Genomic DNA, 25,316 nt, shown 5'->3' with positions numbered 1-25,316 from the left:
CCAACAAAGAGGAGAACCCTCATATTTCAAAATGGCTAAAAGCTTTGGATGACCTTAACGGCAATCACACTCCGACCCAATCCGTTAAATCATTAGGAATTACCCTAGACTCAAAACTCGACATGGCCAAACACATCAAGAACTCCGCAAAGAGTGCCTTCGTCACCCTGAAGTTACTTAACAAAATACAACCATTCATCCCAACCAACCACCTCAAACAAGCCACCCAATCACTGGTGCTATCCAGACTTGAGTATGGGAATGCCAACCTCACTGGTACAACAAAATCTCACAAAGCTCCCCTCAAAACTACTCTCAACGCAGCAGCTAGAATGGTCACTGGAATCAGGAAATACGACCACATCTCACCGGCTCTCAGAGAACTAAAATGGCTCCCAATCGAACTGCGTGCCATGTACAGAACTGCCTGCCTCACACACAAAGCCCTGCACTCAGGAAAACCTGAGTATTTGGCTGCCAAACTCAAGAGGGCTGGTAAGACAAGGAACCTCAGGAGCTCCAGCACCCTACTAATCATCCCTATGAAAACACGCAAACAAAAAACTGCCGCACGGTCTTTCGCCGGAAACGCGCCCAAAATCTGCAACGCCATCCCAGTCGGTATCAGGGCTATCTCGTCCTTCCCAAAATTCAAAAAACACCTAAAAGTCCTTTTCCTCAACCGCTCCCTTCCGAATGGATAGCCACCATCATAACACTATTCGATGCTCGTCGTTTCTTCCAGACATTGTAGCTCTAAGACTTACCTCAACCCTGCTATTCGACCCCCAACTGCTCCTCCACCCCCCCTTAATTGGTTCAACCCCAAGACAACGTGCGCTCCATGAGGTTATCTCAGGACTCACGGACTACCTCAATGCGGCTCAGCACACTTGGACTTCCGAACCTATATGTAGAATACTGCTTTATTGTATCAACCCCAAGACAACGTGCACTCTATGAGGTTATCTCAGGACTCACGTACTACCTCAATGCTGCTCAGCACACTTGGACTGCCGAACCTATATGTAGAATACTGCTTATTGTATGAATCTTGCTCAAAAACTGTTGTGAAGCGCTCCGATACCCTCGGGTCAGGCTAGCGCTATATAAAACTCCTTGATAAATCAAAAATAAATAAATGTTACATTTTCTTTTCATTCCTTCTCCAGTTCTTCTGTGCTTTGGGGTCCTTAAGAGAAGTATTAATTGCACATTTTCTGAGTGTAGTATTGTTAGGGCTCCCAGTCAGGGGGCGTAACACAGGCCCCCGCATCTCCCTCGTTGCGAATCCTGCAGTTTGAATGTCTGTCTGCATTGTCATTGCCCTGGAAGGAACCCTCAAAATGTATTTGGCCTCTTCTTGAAGACCTGATTTTCTTATAGGCAAGACCACCCCTGTTCCCCGGCTTTTGCTGCACCATGAGAGTCACAAGGCTTTGCAGACTAAAGGTGTGGCTATCTGGTGGCTATCCTACTTTCTGGATGGCAGAACACCAGCTGTTGTGGTAGAGTGATGTTTGCATGAAGATAGCACCATTGCGCATTACTGCCTCGTCTATGGTGGCTGTATTTGCATTTACTAGCCACTCTTCTGTGGTTCCTTGGCGGTTGTTAAAAGGGATTCCAGATCCCTGCCCAGAAAATAACATATCTAAAATCAATAAAGTTTATGGCTCCTAGATTTCCCACGACTCATCGTGTATGTGATGTATATTTGTGCATACGTGCTGGCTCGGATGTTCTGTTTGCAAAAGAGGGTTGGTAGAGTTCCGGAATAGATGCACCTCGTGACCCTGCAAACAACATGTTTACAGCGATCACCGAGGAACCTCCAACCCCATCACCCAAAAAACAAACACCAGCTCATTGATATTTTTACAGGGAACATGATGTCATTTTATCTACTCACAGATTCCCACGCTTTCCTTTCTATTTCAAGTGTCTTCCTCCATTGCTTGAAGTCCATTCTCTCCCAGCTGCCATGTGCTCGTTCAGCAAGTACTTTATTGCCAACAAGCTTTATATTAACCATAACTCGTCCACATTTGAGTCTCCCACCACGTGTCCGCTCCCGTTCACTAAATACCCAGGAGCATCACACACCAGCTGAACCCAGAAAAAAAAGCCTTCTCAACAAGTCCCCAGGTTCTCCACTTATCACATATTGAACTTCTCAGCACTTAGTTCCCCCTTCAACCGTGCCAACACAACCAGCTCCTGCAACCCATTGAACCATGGCTGTCCTCTCAGCAATTTCAATATTCCAGTCGTCATTAACCAAATCCCAGAGATCATCCTGCAAGATTCAGTCAATAAACAGCCCACAGGTTCTCCACCTAGCACATCTGTGGACCTCAGTCGCCTGGTCCCTAGCATAACCTGTAGCCGTCACTAAATGAGAACCCCGTAGTACACTCATCCCAGCACAACCCTTAAACCTTACTAAATGAGCACTTCTTGTGTTCTCAAGCACAAGCCTGCTAATGTGTTCTTTTCTTGTCACTCACCACTGTATATAAATTATGGGGGGAAAAAACTTAAAATAAAGGCTTTGAGAACTGAAGAATCAAGAAAGGTACATGGAACTAACAATTTGTAATAATGAGGGGGATGGTAAAAGGGGTTTAAGAGTAATGTTAAACAAAGGGAGATGGAATATGGGGTTCCCCGCCATAATAATTATTTAAAAAGAGGAAATTCAGATATCAACATCGAAATTCCAGGGAAAAAACACTGTGTGGTATCTATAAAAATAATAAGAAAATAGGTTCAGAAATTAATCACTCCAAGAGTAATCTTGTGTCATTAATGTTGGAGTGATTAACGATTTACTGTAACACATGGCCTACCACTGCATGAACTACACATGAAGACCCCAAACACTTTGTTTACACAGCTCCCCCAGCACAACACATAGCCATCATGCACGGAGCACCTCTTTATATACTCCACCTAGCCCAACCAATAGGTGAACTATCACCCCTCGTATTCTCAATTCAACAAGCCCCACTAACTGGTTCCCTCCAAATTTCTTCCAAAGGCCTACTTCACTGAGCCATCCAGCGAGGACTCATTCAATTAGCAGCCCTCCTTTTGGCCCACACATCACAGCCTATGAACCTCACTCAGTATACCACTTGCACAACCCTTTGGTCTTTCTCACTCAACACTACTCATTCATTCCATTTGGCAGGATCCATAGACCTCATTCACTGAGCACTGCCTCGTGTACTCCATTAATACAACCCAGTGCCCGCACTCACTGAGCGCTCTGCGCAAACCACATGGCCTGCTAACAGGGCTCCACCTCAGTTTCTTCACTCAGTACAACTGAGAAAATATCAACATCAGCCCCCCCCCCCCGAATTCCTTTATCTCAACCCTCCCCCCATGCACACGTCACAACCTAAGCCGCCACTCTCACCACAGCTCTGAATTTTTCCCTGACCACTGAATATCATGGGCTTTGTAGAAGGTACAGCCTGAACTGTGGAGTAGCGTAAAATCATGGGATCTCTCCTGCAGAATGTGAAGAGGGCCTTCTCCCTGTCCCATATCTCACAGAATGGGGCCCTGTGGAGGGTTTGGGGGTTCCTGAAGGGGTGTGGGTCCCCCTGTGCCACGCCCCTGAGCCTGAATGTCATCCATTGGCCACATCTGCCCTGCGTTTCTGCTCTTACACATCGCACTTGGCCCACACTAATGGACGTGAAGGACTGATGATGATACACGTGACTGCTAACAGTGTTTCTCCTTTCCTTCTTTTCTGCTGCACGTCAGGACGGAGCTGTCAGGTATGTACCTCACAACTGTAGCGAGTAAAGTAACATCAGATTCACGAATAAACATGATAGCATCCTCCTAACTAGCCAATAACTCTGATCCTCTGAAAAATGTACTGAGGGTCCTCTCACGAGGCTGGTCCCACCTCAGCTGTTCTTGAAACCTGTAGGGCTGTAGCAGAATGTGTGAGGGTCACGGCAGGGAGCTGTCAATTAATTAGGGAAAAATGGGAGTTGGAAGCCAGAAGAAGAGGGTCCCTTGAGCTCTTGGAAGTTTATGCCATCGACTGAAGGGGGCAGATCAGGTCTATATGAGAGGCCCTGGGTGATGCCAACTACCGATGACTCAATGCTCACACCCCTGTCTCAAAATACAATGCTCCATTGTGACTGGTAGGCACCCATCAGCAGAGGACACTCGGCATACACCTCCCTGTTAGCACGGAAACTGCAAGTGTGCCTTGTGCACAAAACACTACTTTGGTATCAGGGAAGACATCAGCCTTTGTCCATGGTGAGCTACCATTAGCAGACTGTGCTCTGCAAAGCCCCAATGTGATCCCGACCGTAGCACGTGAGAGGCCCCTTTGTGCCACCGTGAGCACATTGTGTTCCTCACAGACCTTTGGACCAACACAGACAAGAATGTCCATCTCTTTGGTGTGCTCACATCACTGCACGGGCCTCCGCACACATCCATGACCACGGAGAAGGCCTGTGATAACGTCTCTGGTGTGCTGCCGCCAGCAGATGGTTCTTTCCAGGCCCCTCTGCATTCATAAGAGGCCTATGTTCATGTCTACGATGTCTGCCTAAGGAAGTGAGGCTTTGCACACACTTCTTGGGGCTACGACAAGCTGTGGGAGTATCCGTGCAGAATTTGTAATGTCTTTTCATTTGCAATCCGAGCAGACCACCTGGGTATCATTACTGTTTGTGGTCACGAATGTCTGTGGGGGGCCCAGAGTGCAGTCACTCGAAGATGGCACTAGCTGTACTCTCAGCGCCAGATCAGACCCATGTGGATATCCCCTCTGTATTGAATTGGCATATTAGGATCTGCAAGGATCTCTGGGGTCAGTGTAATTGTGCTCCTTGCACTGCCATCAGAAGATGGCGCTCTGCTGATACATGTGTTTCCTTGTCACACCTGTAGCCTTTTGTACAGAATACTTCCAGAAATTGAGAACTCCATTAGGAGGTGTGGTAGGCACTACGAGAGGCGTGGCAGGCACTTCAGAGAGTCTTGGCTGGTACCGCCTTAGAAGCAAATGTTAAGAAATCTTGGAATGTTTGACATGAAATGGGCAGATTCCCAGAGAAAAACAACTGTTACATATGGTCTATCACTTTCTGTGTCCATGGAGCAGACTCAAATCTTAAACTCGTTAGTTTATTAGAATTTACACTAACCAGTAATAGGTATTGGACCTTTTCGAAAAACAAGCTGCATCAAGGAGTTCCCATGCTTCTTTTGTTTGTCGCCGCCGCATGAATCTAATGCAATCTCCATCTCACCAGAATTGCAGAGGCTTCCCGAAAGAAGAGAGAAAGGAAGAAGAAGATGAAGCGGTACCTGCTGATTGGCTTGGCCACAGTAGGAGGCGGGACTGTGATAGGTGAGCAATCAGGAACCAGCAGAAGGACACGGCTAACCTTGAAGGGGTAGTTAACATTATGTGTAGGATGAGCAGGAAGGACATTAGAAAGATGGAAGGCAAGGGGGGCAGGGTCACATGAAATGGAATGGGAGTAAGGAAGAAGCAAATGGAAAAGTAAGGACAAAAGAGAGCAACACAAGGAGGAAAGGCTTACATCTGTAGAAGCGGGAGGTGAGTGTGATCTTTTTGAAATGTGTAGACAGGAAAATAACACACTGGTAATAATGGATGGAGAAAGGTATGTATAATGCTGGTGAAAGGATAAGGTAAGCAACGTGAGAGTTGGTGAAGGGCAAAGGGAGGAAACTCCTTTTCATAGCCAAACCATTAGTTTCTAGGTGTTTTGCTTTCTCCATAATCACTGTCTCTTATCCTTTCGATTCCTATTTTTCCTACATTGGTTCAATTTTTATGTTAATGCACTTTCTCGTTTCCATTAACATTGTGCATGTTCCCATTGGCCATAAGTTTTCCCTATCTGCATTTCTGTCATTGAAATATTTTTTTCCACATTGGACTCCCTTGTCTCCCTACTGGTTTTTGTCACAATAATGTACGTTTTTATTTTATAAATCATTGATGCCCTTTCCTTCATCTTTGTACCATGTCGCACCTTGTGTCCTTTGACACATTTTATCTGCTTTATGTTTCCATTACTTCCCTAATAAGTTATATTTCAATGATTATTCCAACGATACCCTGTGTCCATCTTTGCCAATGTTATGAGATATTCTCTCCCCACCTATGATTATCATCTCCCAATTCTTTCTTAAATGTTGCTTGTACTCGACATGTCTCCCACTGCCCTGAACTCACTGATCTTTTCTCCTTGGTCTCCTTCTCTTCACCTTGACGATTTCTTCCCACACTTATTTTCTCCCTGTAAGGCCCAGATCAACTTTGGACTGTCTTCCATTAATCTTAGTAATGTCTTCTCCTATTCTCCTCAGATCCACCTCATGCTGTCACCCCTTATTGGTCTCGGTTTCCTTAATCTCACGGATCTCGTCACTTATCGTCACTTATTGTCCTTTTACCACTTTTTCTCATTGATTTCGTTTTCTGTTTGTTTTCCATCACCTTACCTCACTGATCTCCTGCCTTCTCGTTTTCACTTCACTGTATCTCACTACTCTTTGCCGATTTGTTTCCCTTCTTTTTACTCATTAGTCTTCCTTTTCTGAACAGCGTAGATTTCTTCTACATTCTCTCCACCTTACTGTTTTCTTTTATTTGCTTTTCCCTCCCTTGCTTCTCACAGTTTTCGCCATGTTTTAAACATAAGTTGTGTGCCTTTACTATCTCTCCTCACGCAGAAGGTTTTAGACATTATTAATATTAAAAAAGGCTGATTTCGCTTGACACCACTTACCAGAAGAGCTTTGTGTATAAACTCACACACCCACAACCCAATATAAAAGTTAAGCCTGCATATTGTCACAAGCTCTGTGTAATAGCCGTTGTGTGCGGCCACACATAACTAAGTGCTAGTTATACATACAGTCACAAACCATGTAAGGGCTGTTCGTGCACATGGACCCAGCCAGTATATAAGTGCTGCTTTTGCATGAAGCCACAACCTTAGAAAAAGCCTATTTATGCAAGGCATCACAGGTAGTGTATCATAACTGCTCATGCAAAATCATGGTCCTATATAAGGACTGCCTGTGCTTAATGTACGAATGCCTGTTATGCATGAAGTTACCAATACATTATAAAAGTTAGCCTTGAAAGTGCTTTTACACCAACTATGTTCTGCTGTTGTATAAATCAGTGGCGCTTTGTAAGGGCTGCCCCCACTCATGATGACATCATCATCATCATCAAACTCTATACAATGGCTGCTTTTGCTTGACTTTAAAAACTATGTAAGGTTTGCTAGTGCATAAGATCACAGATATTACCAAAGGGCTACCCGTGCATATCGTTAGAGCCCCTCTAAAAGCACTGTTTAAACAAGTCTTTAAAGACCCTACATAATGTCTCCCTTTTTTAAATGGTTTAGGAATACTTAAGGCTGTTGGAATCTGTTGTCTTTATTCTTGGACTAGACTAGGTAAATGTTTGCCATGACTTCCTTCTTCGATACCAGATATGTTTTTAGTCTTTGAAACCCTATAACTCTTATAAATCCTGCTCCTCTGGTCACAGGGCAGTACTGTATATAAGTTGATCTCCATCTAGTTTGAAAAAAGTTGGTTTGTACAACATCTATAGTCTTTTTGTTGTGAATATTACATTCCCTTAGCACTTTAATTCGCTGCCAAGCTTCCTTTTTTTGTGGTGTGAATAAAAAAGAAAGAAAATTGCTTTGGTCCACTAAATATGGCTTTTTACCAAACCAGTGTGAACCAGTAGTTGCTCAAGCACTATCCTTCATCACCTCTCAATATTTGTCATCTTTTCAGACACTCATTATTCATCAATAAGTCTTCTCCAGCAGAGAGCATCTTCACACCCTCAGTGCTAAAGGAGGCGTTGATGTTACTTAGTAGGGTAAACGATTTAGTCAACTCAATAGTTTAAAAAAAAATCTTGTTATACATGCTGTCTGACTGTCTTTAAGATATCCACAGTTTGGAAGATAGGAGCCTGTGAGTGGCCATATTCTTATAAAAAGGTGTGCTTTTTCCCGTTCTGAATATATTAGCGAAGTGGTCGTTTTTGCATTCGGAATAACACGGGTGACATTGCGTTGGCTATGTGTATGTGGCCTGAATTTTGACCCTCCCCACCCTCAATTTGTCAGCAAGTGAATCTAAAGGCGTTGTGTTAACCTTACAATTAAAATATAATAGGGGGTTGGGGCTTTAATAGCGCACTAAAAACCTCTTGGATCACTGACTGGTCATCTGACAGCTCTCAAGATCGAAAATTATTTTATGTGATCCAGTGTTCCACAATCTAAGAGATAACCTGGAGGCTACGCAATGTGAACCTGAAGCAATGTATTTTATCCTCCCAACATACACAATTCTTCTACCTGTTGTGATTATTTGCTCCCATCTGAGGATCTCGCCCACAGGGTTAACTAGTGTAATATTCTTCTCCATATGCTTTCTGACCATGAGCCAGTTACAGCGACCATTTCTTTGGACTCCCCTAGACATGGGTCACTATAGAAGTTTACATCTTACTTCCTCCCAAATTTTGTTTCTTGCACCGTCTGGAGGAACAGAAGTAGCAATACTTTGATGAGAATAAAACCACTAATATCTCTATTGGAACTGTGTTGGAGGCCCTTAAAGCACATTTTAAAGGCTGTGCATTTCTATGGTGGGGAACATTTTATGGTTTTCTAATGGGGGGGGGGGGGGTCGGAGGGGGCCACGGTAGAAGGGGAGATGGGACAGTGGTATTAAACCTAAATGGATTGCAAGCATTCTTTTGCAAATACTTAAAGGAGATTAGGTCTCTGAATGAGTTGTTTAATAATTGCAACAAAGACGGAGACAAGGTTTCTGCCCCATATATTGCTGGTCTGGAAATGTGCTCAGAGGAATGCTCAGAGGATTGACGTGGTGGGTCTTTCACTCTGCTCCCACGCAAAGAATGTGGGAATGGTCTAATTGAGCTTACTGAGTTAGCTCAGGGCAAGGAGATTAAGGATTTGCAAGCAATTCACACTATTACATTAGACTGTATTCACAGGACTGTCAATTTGTGCAGACAATATGCACATATTTTGATCAGTTGCCATTCTTCTTGAACTCAAAGACCTCTACGCCTCACCTACTGGTCAAAAGTGTTGGCTGCCATACAGTCGCTGTCATTGAGAAAGGCCATAGGAATTGACAGGTTCAGTGCTAAATTAATCAGAGTCTTTCCCTACATTTTAGTCCTAGAAGAAAACTGTTTGAGGACTGTTGGAGAGTGGTGCCTTACCTAGTACTCTTAAGAAACCTCATATTTCTGTACTCTCTGAGCAGGGGAAAAGATGTAAAATTGTGGGGAAGTTCTCTGTGGGTGTAGAAAGAAGGCGCACATACCATTTGCACACCCGGGAACCTTTTGTAATAACACCTCAGTTGTTGAAATGTGCTATATTGGATTAGCCCTTCTTTCTAAGACCTTATTGCCACCCTGTGGGTGATGAGATTTTCTAATAGTTATACAGTGGAAGATTTGGCCTTCTTTAAAGAGTGATACTCCCCTAGACATTGATCTCACCCTAAACAGAGACCTAATGATATGTAGAAGAATACCAACAATACTTAACACAATTGAATGCTGTCAGAGCCCCTTTCAGAGGGTCACAGGGCACACAGGGGAACCTGGTCCTAACTGTGGTGGTTGAGGCCTTTTACCCCTGATGTCTCGACTTACTATGGATCCCGAGCAACTGGGCCAAGTACCCGTTCTACACTTGAGTCTCAGTGGTAGCTGAGGACAATCCTCTAGCTCCCGACTGGAACCCAGCTAGGGTGCGATGTCTCCGGTGGCATCCTTCCTGATCCTCTGGGGGGTAATCAATCAGGTGCATCAATCAGGTGCAGGCCTTTGACTGCAGGCTTGACCTGCCTGTCACAGCTGTAATCTTCTGTCTGGCAGTGACCCAAACTTCTGGCAATGTTAGTACCAGTAGCCCCTTCTGGCATACGGGATTGCCGCAGTATTTACAGTTGAGGAGCAGACTCCTGGGGTGCACTCACCCTCTCCACGGCAGCCCCTCCTTCATGCAGAGTGACAGATTAAGGCAGACACAAGACTTGACGCTCTGGCAACAAATAGCTCAATGGTGGCCCCTTCCAGCATACGGGGTCACCCCAAGCACCACACAGCTCATGTGACGGCGCCCCCCCTGCACATGGCAATGACCCAATTGTTGCATAGCCGTTCCCTGACATCGTGCTCAGGAAGTCCTCTCAGTAGGACTCCTTTCTGGACCTCACTCCCTCCAAACCTTTCCTCTTCTTCACAGGGTACACTGATCTTCAGCAAGCAGGCAAGCGCTGGTACTCCAGGGTAGGTGATCTTGGTTTTCCCTGGGTGATGTTCCATCACCCAGCAGAGAGACTAGCAGGCCTTTGTCCACAGTCCTGGCCACAGACAGAAGACTTGCAGAGCTTCCTCTTCTCACTAATCCCATCTGGTTGCTTGGCAGATGTCAAATGTTGGCGTCTCAATCTCATCTTCTTTTAGTCCATTTCCAGACACTAAATGGGATTTAGGGCCAGAGACACTGAAGTTTTATGTTCGGCTTCTGCTTCTTTTAAAGTGTACATTTTTCCTTTTCTTTTTTCATCTTGAAACACAGTCTGTCACAGCAGGAAATATTCTGCTAAATTGATAGACCCACAACACAGTTAATGGGAGTAACCAGAGTTCACACCTGGATGTCAGACTCAGAGAGGTGTGCATCAAAGGTTTAATCTTGGACTCCCAGCCCTCCTCTTTATGATTCCCTTTTTATCCCTTCCTGAGAAGTGTCCAGGCCCCTTCCTTATGCTCTATCATTCAACCATAGATCACCCTTTAAAGAGATTAAAGGGGGAGCCTCTTCCTCCAGTGTGTGGGACACATCTCACAGGAATGCAGCAATAAACAAATCTATCTGGGAGGATTCCTCTACAACGCATGTCTCCACTAGGCATTCTAGGACTTCCCAAAATGGAACCCAGGGTCCTCCATGTAACTTCCACTGCCGGCACACTTGCAAACACTGTACATTCACAGCCCCCTTATTGTTCAGCCCTGTTACCGCCATGCATTGTGCCATTACACACATACATTCAGCATACACATTCAGTCTGCACACACTGTTCAGTACTGTAGGTTTTCTGTATTGTACCATGATGTACTATTTGCAAACACACACACACTGCAGGCATACATACTCACCACGTGCACACCACACAATAATTCACCCTTCATGTTCTGTACTATTTCGTAAGCACACATACACCCAGCACAAACTTTTCTTGCACATGCACTGCACAGCAGTACATCTCCCATGTAATGTATTCCCCTCAGGCATACATACACTCAGTACATGCACTAACCACACATATACTGCAGATTACTGCTCTAACCCTGCACTGTACCCTTTCCAGGGACACATACATCCACCACAGATCACTACTCCTGCCCTATGCAGCACTCCAGATCAACCTGATGTAGGCCAAGGATGAGTTAAGCACATAGCAGCAGAACTTGTAACGGTGTGAGTGAGCCTGTAGGCCTCACTCCAGTGAGATAGGTTAAAAGGATCTGTTCACTACTACTGATCACTATACGGTATGCTGCCGCCACCCACTTGTGCTGCTTTACTCCTGGTGAAGGTGGTAGCCTTCCACCACGAGGAGGGTAGTGATTTGGGTACCCCCTCCCAGCCCGACGAGTCCACAGTCCATGAGACAGGCCTATGTCATGGTGCACACTCATGATCCATGTTTGCCAATGACAAAAAATCAGTTTTAGGGAAGCAGACAGCAGTACAGTTGGGCACTCACGGCAGGGGTACACGTCTGTAACCATGTAGAGGACGTTTCCGTCCCATCAAGTGCATACTCCATTCCTACAAATGGGGACTTTGCTGAAGTCTATGAGCAATCTGTGAGAGTCCTTTGAGAATTTACAGTGCCTGGGGGAGTTATGAGTCTTTTTGCCCCGTACATTCACTTTTAACTTTGTGGTAAAGTGTGTTTTTTATATGCTTATGACCATAAGACTCTGCTGCTATAATTTGTGTATCATCTCTTATCTTATGCCCAGTTTTGTTTTATCTCTAGAAATAACAAAAAAGTTTGTTTTTTATTGCTGACCCTCATAAGGGATGATTCAGTGTTTACACCTCATCACATTCCCAAAGGCTGAGATCTTTGGGTGAATAGAGTGAAGGACCTGGCTCAAGCCTTCAAAATTATTTTGTCAACCTCCCTATCCATTAGCCCCGTGTCAGTGCCTTCCCCATCTGTGCCGCTATCGTCAACAACTAAAAATGTTGCCAAGCACTTTTCAGCACAAAACTTATCTTAAAACTTGTCAATAACCAACAGCATTGCTTCCTCTGCTACTGATATTGCCTATTGATAGTTTCCTATGTTAACACATATAATGTTACTTGGAGAACTATACAAGGGGCAAAAAAGAAATGGTGATGTTGACAAAGGGTAGGAGGTGGCAGAGTTGGAAACTGAGTTAATTTGAGCTCCGCCGCTTGACAAAGAAGGCGGCCCAACTTTTACAGCCTAAACATTCTGCTAATCCTGCTTCCCCAAAGAAGGTACATGTTCCTGTGGCAGGTTCTCTAATCTCTTCAACTCCTGATATCCCTTTTCTGTAAATCATTCCCAGGCACAATGTCAACCCCTCAGTCTTCTCTAATGAAATAGTACCATCTCGACGAACAGTACAACTGTTTCGAATGATGCTGGCACCAGTGGTAGACCCTTAATCCCATAGGCCCTTCATCCACAGAAGATCATGGATGATTCTCCTCCTCCCACCTCTCCCCTTGTCTGTCGAAATGTCATCCACGTGGTCCAGAGCACCTGTCAAAATAGCTGAAGCAGGCAGGCACCATTCAAGCAGAAATGCAATGTCACCAGATGGCACCCACAACACTTTTTCACAGGCATTTATTGATTGGATTTGCAGTCAAGAAGCCTACAGTGGGACAGGCAGTGCTGATGAGCATATTAACATATAGCAAAGCTCGCTATCTGTTTCCCAAGAGATACTTCTTGATTATATAATACAGACACATGTGACTCTATAAAGTAGCAACTTCAATTCTCCCAACTTAGTATATTTCAGTTTTACATTTACCTACCCTCCTCAGTGAGCCACTGTCAATGCTAGCATATTTGTGCTTTGAAATATGAAATAAATTAGGATTGTGTTTCTTCTTGCCTTCTTTTTCTTGTTGTTAGATCCATACTGCTTCTTATTTATTTCGTTCTAGGTCCATCCTTGATTCTCGTTATGCTTCTTGGTCTGAGCTTTTTTTTCTCCTTGTTCTCTCCTTGATCATAACTTTTTCTTCTCTCTTGTGTATGCCTAATGTGGACTTGCTCTGTGTTTCTTGTTTCGATCTTGCTCTCCCTCTGTTCCTAGTTGTGCTGTACAATCTCCTTGTGCTCATTGGTCTGACCTTACATTCACATCAGCTTTTATTTGTGATCTTGAACCACCTCGGCTCCTCATTCTGATTTTGCTTCTCCATCAGCTGGCTGTTCTGATTCTCTGTATTTCCCCTTAGGCCTGACTGGGGGGCTAGCAGCCCCTTTTGTTGCTGCTGGAGCTGCAACTATTATTGGGACTGCAGGGGCCGCTGCGCTGGGCTCGACAGCTGGAATTGCCATCATGGCCTCACTCTTTGGAGCAGCTGGAGCAGGCCTGACAGGTGAGAGGTGGTCTGACATGTGACAGGGTTCCTTACAAGTGAGAAAGGGTCACTAGGGTTAGAGGGATGTGATGGGCATGATAGCGACTAGTAGGTGCACATCTTTACAAATGAGACCATCGAAAAGTGTACATCTCAGGGATTATTGTCAGAGATCTAATCCTAGAGGAAAACTATTCTCCATCATTATCTCCAAAACATGCTAATATACTTAAGAATCTTCCTTGCAGTTTCAAAGAATCCTGGAGCAATTTTATCAAGCATTTGCCAAGCCTATAAGTCAGGGTATTGTCCACCAGCCTATTTGCTCTTCCAGTGCTTACTTTGTTTTGTCCTGGTTTTTGCAAAACGTACTTGTTGGGGAAGTAGCCCGGCCCTCATTAGTTTAAACAAAAAAAATCGGTGCCTAAAATGAAAAATATTTTTGTGTTCAAAAAGCTCACATTGCGATAGTAGTCCCTGGCACATACATGAACTACTTTGTGTGTGGATGGGCTGCTTATGAAGGGGCAGAATGCTGTCAATCACAGACCAGTTTCTCAATGATTGAAGTGGGATAAACCCCGCACCCCAGACTGTATGCTGTAGGTGGCGGTAGAACAATGTGAATGACACAATAACTGACCTCTGGAAGAAGAGGGTTTCTTGAAAGCCTTATTAATTAAGTATATTATCATATTATTTTAGTAAAATCATATGGTTTTGGCTAGCGACAGACCTAACATTTGATAGCATACAGCGCCAATCTGTGCTCGTCTTTGATTTACTTTTTCACTTCCACCTTGTGGATCTTAGACACTTGATTTGTTTTAGGTATCATAGTTTCTTCATGTTTTACCAGGTTATTTCTTAATAAAGTTTCTTAAATAACTGATGCAATAGAGATGTGATGGATAACCATAAAGAATCATATATATACGCGGGAGGAGTTCTACGATGCTACCTGGATTAAGCAAGACGTTTGCCAACCCACTTGGGATATACCGGTCTTTGATGGGGCAGCAAAACACACAAGATGATGGACGGAATGTTGCACATTGGCAAAACATTCACCCCCAGTCACGAATCTGGGTTTAATCCATTTTTATTTTGCTCACCACGCCACCCCAGTTCAGACATGGCCATATGCAAATCAGTCTTGACCCTGTGCCTCATGGGAACAGTCCAGCCCGAACTGCCAAGCCATGTCTTCCCTGGACCGGAATCAAGCATCGTAGGACCAGTTTCGGGGTTTCACCCCTCTTCAGCCTGGATAGCTTGACTGCAGTTGCATAGTAAGCATGGGACCCACGTCTGGGCATACCCTTCACACATAGGGCGAGCAGCAAAACACACAAGATGATGGACGGAATGTTGCACATTGGCAAAACATTCACCCCCAGTCACGGATCTGGGTTTAATCCATCGTTATTTTGCTCACCACGGCACCCCAGTTCAGACATGGCCATATGCAAATCAGTCTTGACCCTGTGCCTCATGGGAACAGTCCTTCCCGAACTGCCAAGCCATGTCTTCCCTGGACCGGAATCAAGCATCCTAGGAACGGTTTCGGGGTTTTACCCCTCTACAGCCAGGATAGCTTGACTCCAGTGGCGTAGTGAGCACGGGACCCACGTCTGGGCATACCCTTCCCACATAGGGCAAATAGCAAAACACACACGATGATGGACCGAATGTTGCACATTGGCAAAACATTCACCCCCAGTCACGGATCTGGGTTTAATCCATCGGTATTTTGCTCACCACGCCACCCCAGTTCAGACATGGCCATATGCAAATCAGTCTTGACCCTGTGCCTCATGGGAACAGTCCAGCCCGAACTGCCAAGCCATGTCTTCCCTGGACCGGAATCAAGCATCCTAGGACCGGTTTCGGTGTTTCACCCCTCTTCAGCCAGGATAGCTTGACTCCAGTGGTGTAGTGAGCACGGGACCCACGTCTGGGCATACCCTTCCCACATAGGGCGAACAGCAAATCACACAAAGAGATGGACGGAATGTTGCACATTGGCAAAACATTCACCCCCAGTCACGGATCTGGATTTAATCCATCATTATTTTGCTCACCACGCCACCCCAGTTCAGACATGGTCTTTGATGGGGCAGCGCACCACTTCTCACTGAAGAAACACAGACATGCACTACGAGGACCAGCAGGCAGTGCGCCTGCACAAGCCCACTGAGGCGGGCCTCTTGAACTTTATCAGGTGCGTGACAGGCAACCTGTCGTGTTTTCCACGCAGCAGCTTCTCCCTAATAAAGCGGTATATATATATATATATATATATATATATATATATATATATATATATATATATATATATATATATATATATATATATATATATATATATATATACATATATATATATATACCAATCCCCCTAAGTTAACAAGGAGAGGAACACCAACGAGAGGAAAACTCATTTATTTCCGGCATATATGCAGACCCGTTTTATTTTTATCCAAACTTATCAATGCTGCCAGGATTTGACTCAAGTGGTCTCCCGCCCTCGTTTTAAGTCAGTTGTCCTGCTAAAATAGGTCAGGACACTCCAGGTGATCAAAGCACTGTGAAAACGAAAACCCAGAATGGATTCTCGTAGAGCAGACACCTAAGAGCCAGTGCAGTCCCAAGTGGGCGGTGTCTGCTCTTATCACAACAGTGCTCACCGAGTTCTTGCAGGGGGGCGGTATAGCAGTTTAACGTGTTCCTCACTCCGCCGTCACAGATCCCAACTTGCACCCAGTGTGCTGCCTAGGTAAGCGGCACTCCTCCCACGTAGTATCGCAGGGTACTCATCGTGTCGGGAAAAGTTGCGTGCGGCGTGTCCTGCTTTTACCACTGAGTTCATAAAGTGAAATCCCAAAAATTGCCACCAAAGAAACAGGACGCCTTTTGGAGTGGGTGTTCCTAGGGGTATTCGTGGCAGTACCCCAAATATCTGCACCAAGCCCCCTGAGTTAACAAGCAGAGGAACACCAACGAGACTCCAGGGAAAACTGCTAATAATCCATTTATTTCCGGCATATATGCAGACGCGTTTTGTTTTTATCCGAACTTATCAATGCTGCCAGGATTTGACTCAAGTGGTCTCCCGCCCTCGTTTTAAGTCAGTTGTCCTGCAATGATAGGTCAGGACACTCCAGGTGATCAAAGCACTGTGAAAACGAAAACCCAGAATGGATTCTCGTAGAGCAAACACCTAAGAGCCAGTGCAGTCCCAAGTGGGCGTTGTCTGCCCTTATCACAACAGTGCTCAACGAGTTCTTGCAGGGGGGCGGTATAGCAATTTAACGTGTCCCTCACTCCGCCGTCACAGATCCCAATTTGCACCCAAGTGTGCTGACTAGGTAAGCGGCACTCCTCCCACGTAGTATCGCAGGGCACTCATCGTGTCGGGACAAGTTGCGGGCGGGCGGCGTGTCCTGCTTTTACCACAGAGTTCTGTAGTTCTGTAGTGAAATCCAAAAAATTGCCACCAAAGAAACAGGATGCCTTTTGGAGTGGGTGTGCCAAGGGGTATTCGTGGCGGTACCCCAAATATCTGCACCAATCCCCCTGAGTTAACAAGGAGAGGAACACCAACGAGACTCCAGGACAAAACTGCTAATAATCCATTTATTTCCGGCATATATGCAGACGCGTTTCGTTTTATCCAAACTTTATCAATGCTGCCAGGATTTGACTCAAGTGCGTCGCCCGCCCTCGTTTTAAATCAGTTGTCCTCCTATGATAGGCCAAGACACTCCAGGTGATCAATGCACTGTGAAAACGAAAACCCAGAATGGATTCTCGTAGAGCAGACACCTAAGAGCCAGTGCAGTCCCAAGTGGGTGGTGTCTGCCCTTATCACAACAGTGCTCACCGAGTTCTTGCAGGGGGGCAGTATAGCAGTTTAATGTGTCCCTCACTCCGCCGTCACAGATCCCAACTTGCACCCAAGTGTGCTGCCTAGGTAATCGGCACTCCTCCCACGTAGTATTGCAGAGCACTCATCGTGTCAGGACAAGTTGCGGGTGGGCGGCGTGTCCTGCTTTTACCACAGTGTTCTGTAGTATATATATAAAAATTATCTCAATTTAGGAGAGTCGTAGGCCGACCTCTTTCAAGAACGCAATATCATGACTCAGTAACAGTCTACTTCCAGCCTCAGAAACCAGCTCCCCTGCAGTCACTTGTTTACTAAATTTTTTCATATAACTTTGTACAGGGTCCTGCTGCCTTTCTTCTAGGCTCAATTTACGCAAAGGCCTTGTACACACCTATACATTTATTGCTGTAGCCTAACAACCACATTTAGCACTGATTCACTGTTTGGTGGATGGGATACTCCATCACAGACGTGACTGATATCCTGTCTGCTTTATTATAAGTGCATTATATCCTAAGGCACTTGTAATAAGGCACGCAGGATAGCCATCATCTGTCGAACTCTAAGTCAGCCTCTTAATTTGTATAGAATACCAGGTAAATAAACCAACTGATGTTACTTTTTTTAAACATTTCTTTATTTCAAATAAACCAGAAGAAATACAAACATTATCAGTGTACATAATGCAGTATTGTCTGTTCCGCTTCATTACAGTTTCATTACCTGAGCACGTAAAGGAGAAACAGAGGTCCTATAGTTATTTTTCACTATAACAGGACAAAGGAACGTGTTTCGGTTACTGTTTCTCGTTGTCAGAATTACATTCCCGCATCTTAATTTTCATTGAATAACAATCTGCAATCCCGAATAATAAAAATAAACTCCCCCCCCCCCCTTACCAGTTTTATGTCAAATGGTATTCCCAATCCTTCTATATATTAATCCATTAGGTATTTTATGTTCATGTTTCCTAGCTATGTGTAGCCGTTGCACTGTTGTGTTCCTCTTCCAACTGTTCAGATTGAGTTTGCATAGTCGTCTCTTCTATCTCTTGTACCAGTTCCCCCCCCCCAAGCCATCAGTATGTAAGCTTATCATCTTTCCTAGTATTTCTCATGTGTTCTTTCTCCGCCATTGCCCATTCTTTTAAATCCTTCTTTTACTTTTCTAACTGGGGGCCCTGTGAGGTCAACCAGTGGATTGCTATTCTCCTCTTGGCTTTAATAAGTCCCAATATCAAAAATCGTCTGCTAGTCTTACGTTTGGGATACTTAGGTCTCAACCCTAGGAGACAGGATTTTATCTCTGGGGCTATCTTCCATCCTGTTATTCTGTGCAGCAGTTCCAGAACTCCTACCCAATATATTTGTATTTTTGGCAGTGCCATATCATGTGTACAAAGTCTGCTTGAATATGTTGGCATTGGGGACATTTGGGGTCTCTGGATGTGTTTATCACGTGGAGTCTCCTAGGTGAAAGGTTAGTCATATGGACAATGTTATAATGTATTTGTTTAAATCTATTGCATAGTGATACTGTAAGGACATTTTCATGGATTTTTCCCCACTCTTTCGCTGTTATTACGTGTTCGCTGCTCTCTTGCCACTTTTCGTCTACTTTCAAGGGTTTAATCGTGTTGTCTTCTCTCAGTGCCCTGTATAAATGAGAAACAAGTTTCCGGCCACCCGCCATTGCAATTATGGTGACAAATTTATGTGTATGCTCCGGGGTTTCTGGAAATGTCGGCCAAAGTTGCCGAGCTATAGCTGTTATCTTGGCATACTGTAAGAATTGTCCTGGCCCCAAGCTGAATGTATCCATCGCATTTTGATAGGTAATAAACCTATTGCCTGGGTATAGGTCTGACATAATCAGACAACACCCCTCCTTCCATTTCCTGGTTGACATTGTTTATTCTATTTGAGCAAATTGTGATATAACCCAGATATCTGCATCTGGTGCATAAGGCATTCTTTTAAGAATTCTTTCAGTTGTTCTATCCTATATTTTGGCCATTATAATTCCAGATGTAGCTTATTCGTCCAGATAAGCGCTCCCAGCTGTCTCTCACCATAAGTACCCTCTAGGAGGGATCGCTCCCACGAGGGGTCCGTATTTAGCCATGCGATTGCCTGCTACAATTGGGCCTCCAAGCTTACCCTACATCTCTTTCCATTCCAGAGCAGCTGGGTGAGATGGACATCTAACTCTTTGAAAACTCGATGTGGAATTTCATGGAAGAAACCCTGCATTGTGTACAGACATCTGGGGAGTATCACCATCTTGATTAAGGCGATTTTTCCCATCAGGAATAGTTTGAGGGTATTCCAGAACTTTATACTCCCTTGCAAACCTCTAAAAATCCTACCCATATTATAGTCATGAAAGGTGTCTTTATCTCTAGCAACTCTTATCCCGAGGTAATGTATTGAGTCTAATTCCCAGGTAAGACCCATCCCAGGGGACCGGGACATTTCCCCCCTATATCTTTTTTATCGGATATAGTTCCAATTTTTGCTTGTTAATTTGTAAACCGGAAACCCCAGCAAACCTATCCAATGCGTGGAGCAATATTGGGATCGAATGGGACAGGCGTCCCAAAAAGATCAGTGCGTCATCCGCATATAATGAAACTATATGTTCGGTTTGGCCAATCTTAATACATTGACCCTGCAGCTCCATCCTAAGGTGACATGTCGGTGGCTCCATTGCGAGGGCAAACAACAAAGGGGACAGTGGGCATCCCTGACGCGTGCCCCTTTGCAGCATTATCACATCCGATACAAATCGTCCCATCCGGACTCTCGCCATAGGTCTAGCATAAAGTAATTTGACCCATTTTACAAACCCAGCCCCTAGTCCCATTTTCAAAAGAACCTGCCAGAGATAGTCCCATCGGACCGAGTCAAATGCTTGTTCGATATCCAGAAACGCCAGTGTGCTTTCCTCTGCTTTTTCTCCAAGAGTCTGCATTATATGAACGAGTCGCCGAATGTTCTGCAGTGTATTCCTTCCAGGTATGAACCCTGACTGATCCATATGTATCAGCCATGGAAGATAGGGAAGCAGCCTGCTCGCCAACACCTGGCTAATGATTTTAAGGTCCGCATTTAGCATAGAGATGGGTCTATAGGAGGTTGGGGCCGACGGGTCCTTCCCGGATTTGGTGATCATCACAATTAATGCTTCACGCATTGAAACTGGCAATTCTCCCCTCTCATCTGCCTCTGTAATTACCTCTAGCAACCTGGGGGTCACCTGCTCAATATAAGTTTTATCAAATCAGGCCGTCCATACCCGGAGGTTTAGCCATACTCAACCAGGATATTGCCGTTTTTATTTCCTCCCCACTAATAGGGCTCCCTGGTATTTCCTGATCTTCAGTATCCCGGCTGGGTGTCTCAATATCTATTAGATAAGTTTAAATGGTCTGGGTAGGTGTGGGGTTGGGGGACTCTGAGTATATTGTATTTAGGTGGGTTGCAAATGCCTTATTAATCTCATCCTGTGTATAAACCACTCGTTGCTGGTCATTTCTAATTGACCAGATCGGTTGAGGTTGTGTCTCCATACTGATTAAATGTGCCAGTAGACAGCCCGCTTTGTCCCCTTCTGTATACCATTTCTTCCTGCTCCTATTTCTATTATACTTGCCTAAGGTAACCCACAGTTCCCCTATCTTTTGTCGCTGTGCTGTCCATTTGGTAAGTCCCTCCGCGTCTATGGGGAGTACTGTTTCTAGAATGGCCAGCTATTGCTCCTGATGCTTCAAATCTTGCTCAAGCACTTTAACTCCAGTCTCAGTAGCTATACAGGCCCCCCTTAACACTACTTTCATGGCATCCCATTCCACTGCTTTAGTACTGGTGGTATTCCAGTTTCTGTCAAAATACCCCTGAAGTTTCTGGCCAATTGCAGCCTTATACGCTGGATCTGTCAGTGCTTCGGTATTTACCCTCCATAGTGGAATCTTAGGTCTCGGCCTGCCCATAGTATATGTTATCAATGGTGGGGAGTGATCCGATAAATATCTAGCCAGATATTGAGCCCCTTCAATTCTATTCGCTGCCCCTTTCTGTATGAAAAAATAGTCCAATCTGCTATGTGCATTAGTAGCGGGCGTGTGACATGAGTACGCTATTTGGTGGGGGTTGTGATGTCGCCAGATATCCACCAAATTGTAGTTCATTAACATCTGCCGCATAGCTTCTCTAATTTTAGGTTTGGCCCTTGGGGGACATCTGTCCAGCGTACTGTGCAAGGCACAGTTATAATCCCCTGCAACAATTCAATTCTACATCCGTTGCAAGATCTATCTGCTGCATAACTGACCCCAGGAACCCACCATCATCACTATTCGGGTCATATATGTTAATCAGGCACACTTTCCGCCCACGGAGAGTTCCCTCCACTATCTCATATCTGCCTAATGGATCTGGGTTGGACTTTACCGCTTTGAATGGGACCCCGGGTGCCACCCATATTAATGCTCCTCTTGCATATCTGGAATAGGAGGTCGCAAAAAACTGACCCCTCCATCTTTGTTGAACATATTTCAGGCAATCCCCCCAGAGGTGCGTTTCTTGAAAGAAGGCTATATCCACTTTGTATCGTTTTAAATATGTAGCCACCCGGATTCTTTTGACCATATTATTTAGCCCCCTAACATTCCATGTTATAAACTTATAGTATTGTCTATCTTCTGTCATAACTGTATTATATTGTAGTATAACTCCTCAGTATCTCGTTGAGAGGAAACCAATTTATCAGCGCGGGCCATCATCATGTGTATACCTATAAATTGTGTGGGATATCTTCTCTTTTCTTTTCCGGTAGCGATTTGGTACCTTGCATGTTAACAACTCTGCAACCCCTGCTTATTCATTTTCAAAGGGTGATTTCATAAGGACATTGTGGTGTTAACAGGCTTCTTCAGAAGGCATTTGCAAATGTCTTTTGATGACAAAACACCAGATCATAAAATGTAGCCTCTTTTGATTCCTTATGAGCTTTTCACTAGTGACAAAGTTGTGACAGTATCATAGAGGGGTGTTGTGTATTTCACCAAACATACTCAGAGCACTCTGGGGTCGATCAAACTCCAAATGTTGTCTCCTCCATAGGTTTGATAGGCCCAATTCCAAATCACTTCCATCTGAGTTTGAACATAGCTCCAGTGCCCTGCTGACATTTCATCTGTACTGTTGTTTCTTGGCTCTGGTGCGGCCTTATCCAGTATCCCAAAAATGACATTGCCTCATGTGATTCAGAAAAGGGATAAAGTTGCTTAAAAGCAGGCTCAGCAGTGCCTAACAAATAAAATTAGAAAGAAAAGTGTAAATTGTACAATGTTATTGTATTATAAGCCCCCATTCGAGGAGCGACAAATACAATTTATGAACAAATAAATATGAAATAAAAGAACAAAACAAAGAAAAAAGAAAAAAGGTAATGAAAGAAAAGAAGTAAAGAAGAGATCGAGTGGTTATGAGGGAACCAGGCATGGTGGCAAAGAATGGCAAGACAAATGTAAAACAGAGATCTCATAATCTAAATATTAATTCCTACCTTTTTTCTTAAATGTAGACAAGTTCTCATAGTCCTCATTCTTACATTCCTTTAACCCTAGTTTGGTCAATGGTTTTCTGAATATGCTAGCTGTCCCTTAAAGAGTTCCACACAAAAAGGCAAGTGTATTTCCCATGGAAAGCAAATGCCTGACCATCCAGAAATATACATGCCCCCTGTCTATCAAAAATATTATTTTGTTGAGGACATTGAACAGTGCCTGGGCTTGCAACATATTACATACTATTGGTATTGAATACCTTCTCCATCTGCACTGAATGTAGGGCCCCATAGATAGATGGTGGGATCCATTAACAGCAGACTGGATGGGCTAAGTGTATTTCCCATGGAAAGCAAATGCCTGACCATCCAGAAATATACATGCCCCCTGTCTATCAAAAATATTATTTTGTTGAGGACATTGAACAGTGCCTGGCCTTGCAACATATTAAATACTATTGGTATTGAATACCTTCTCCATCTGCACTGAATGTAGAGCCCCATAGATAGATGGTGGGATCCATTAACAGCAGACTGGATGGGCTTCAAAGAAATCCTACACACAATTTGAAGTGCACTCAGGTAGTTAACTAGGCTCAAACTATCCAGGATGGTTAAGATATTTAATTTATCCTGGACTGGTCACTATCGACTGCATGGTCAGACCAGTTGGCACTAGCGTGGTGCTTTGGCGCTATGCCAGGACAAGATCCATTGGCTTCTCAGGTGATCTGCAGACCTCTTTGATGGACATGCCATTTGATGGGTCTCACCTTTTTAATGAGAAGGCTGATTCTGTGCTGGAGCTCTTTAAAGAAAAGGCAAGCCATGGCTCTTTCCTTAGGTCTTATTGCTCCCGCAAGACAGCATCCTAAGTATTATTGCCCCATTTGTGCCTTTTCCAGAGGTTTGGCGTACCAACAACGCCACGGCCCACTGTCCTGACAACAGTACTTTTGGGGTCAGGGTGGGCATCTAGCAGACAATATCCAGGCCAATGGGGACAGCGAACATCCCAGCCCCTACTCCCCTGCAGCATCAGCCGCCAAGCCACTTTAGTTTACTCTTCGTGGCACGTGACCACTCTGTGTGAATCAAACATTTCCTCCAAGAGAAGGAAACTACAACTTCGAACAGGTGGGTACTCCAGATCTTCCAATGGGCCTTTGCCCAGCCATTGCTTTTTGAGCCGCCACAACTTCCATCCACATCAGAGCTTCTTGCAGAAGAGCACCATCTTGCATCAAGAGATGCAGGCTTTGTTGGCAAAGAAGCCATAGAGAGTATTCAGGCCCCTGAAATAGGGACTGACTTTTACTCCAGCAGAAGAAGGATGCAGAGCTTTGCTCTATTTCAGAACTCTACTCTCTCAATGCTTTCTTACGGAAAGACAAATTGGAAGATGCTCACATTGGCCCAGGTTCTGTTCACCCTAATTCTGGGCAACTGAATGGTGCACTTTGGGCCTGCAGGATGCTTACTTTCATATTCCTGTTTTCCCACAAATCCTACATGCAATTGCATATACGCCAGGAGTATTTCCAATCTGCTGTTCTGACCTTTGGCCTCACTAGTGACCTTGGATGTTCACAAAAGTGGTGACAGTGTTTGCAACACACCGTAAGTTTGGGATTCTAATTTACGCAAGCCAGCCACCTTACACAACTTTGTTTCCAAATAAGGTGGCGTTAAAGACCGGAGAGGCCTTTTTGCCCAGGGTTATGACTCCTTTTCACATTGAGCCATTCATCACACTCCCAAACGTTCCTAACTCTGCTTCACCCCTCGAAAGAGGAGCAGAGACTCCATAGGCTGGACCCAAAAAGCAGTGATATCGATCGTACCGATGCCCATTAGATGGCCGATCAGCTTTTTGTCTGGGGCAAAGAAAGGCAAGGCCATGCAGAAAAAGGACTTTGTCAGGGTGGATAGGCCTCTGCATTAAAATCTGCTATGCGTTGGTCAAGAAGCAGCCTCCTGAAGGACTAGGAGCCCATTTCACCAGGTCAAGGCTGATACCACTATGTTTGCATGCAGAGTACCTGTTCTGGACATCTCTCAAGTTGCTCATTGGCATCCAA

General features: G+C 44.6%; 1 protein-coding gene across 2 annotated transcripts in view; it reads left to right on the top strand.

The window, feature by feature from the left end:
• The window catches only part of TMCO4 (transmembrane and coiled-coil domains 4), a 481,254-nt gene that overhangs the window by 209,646 nt on the left and 246,292 nt on the right, over nt 1–25,316 (top strand). For both annotated transcript variants that reach the window (XM_085609111.1, XM_085609114.1), the window contains exons 6-7: nt 5,307–5,404; nt 13,650–13,793. In XM_085609111.1, the coding sequence (XP_085465237.1) occupies nt 5,307–5,404; nt 13,650–13,793 (242 nt within the window). The remainder of the gene's footprint in view (nt 1–5,306; nt 5,405–13,649; nt 13,794–25,316) is intronic.

This window comes from Triturus cristatus, chromosome 1_2 (genome assembly GCF_964204655.1).
Source record: "Triturus cristatus chromosome 1_2, aTriCri1.1, whole genome shotgun sequence".
Lineage (NCBI taxonomy): Eukaryota > Metazoa > Chordata > Amphibia > Caudata > Salamandridae > Triturus > Triturus cristatus.
This window is presented reverse-complemented; position numbering and strand designations above follow the sequence as displayed.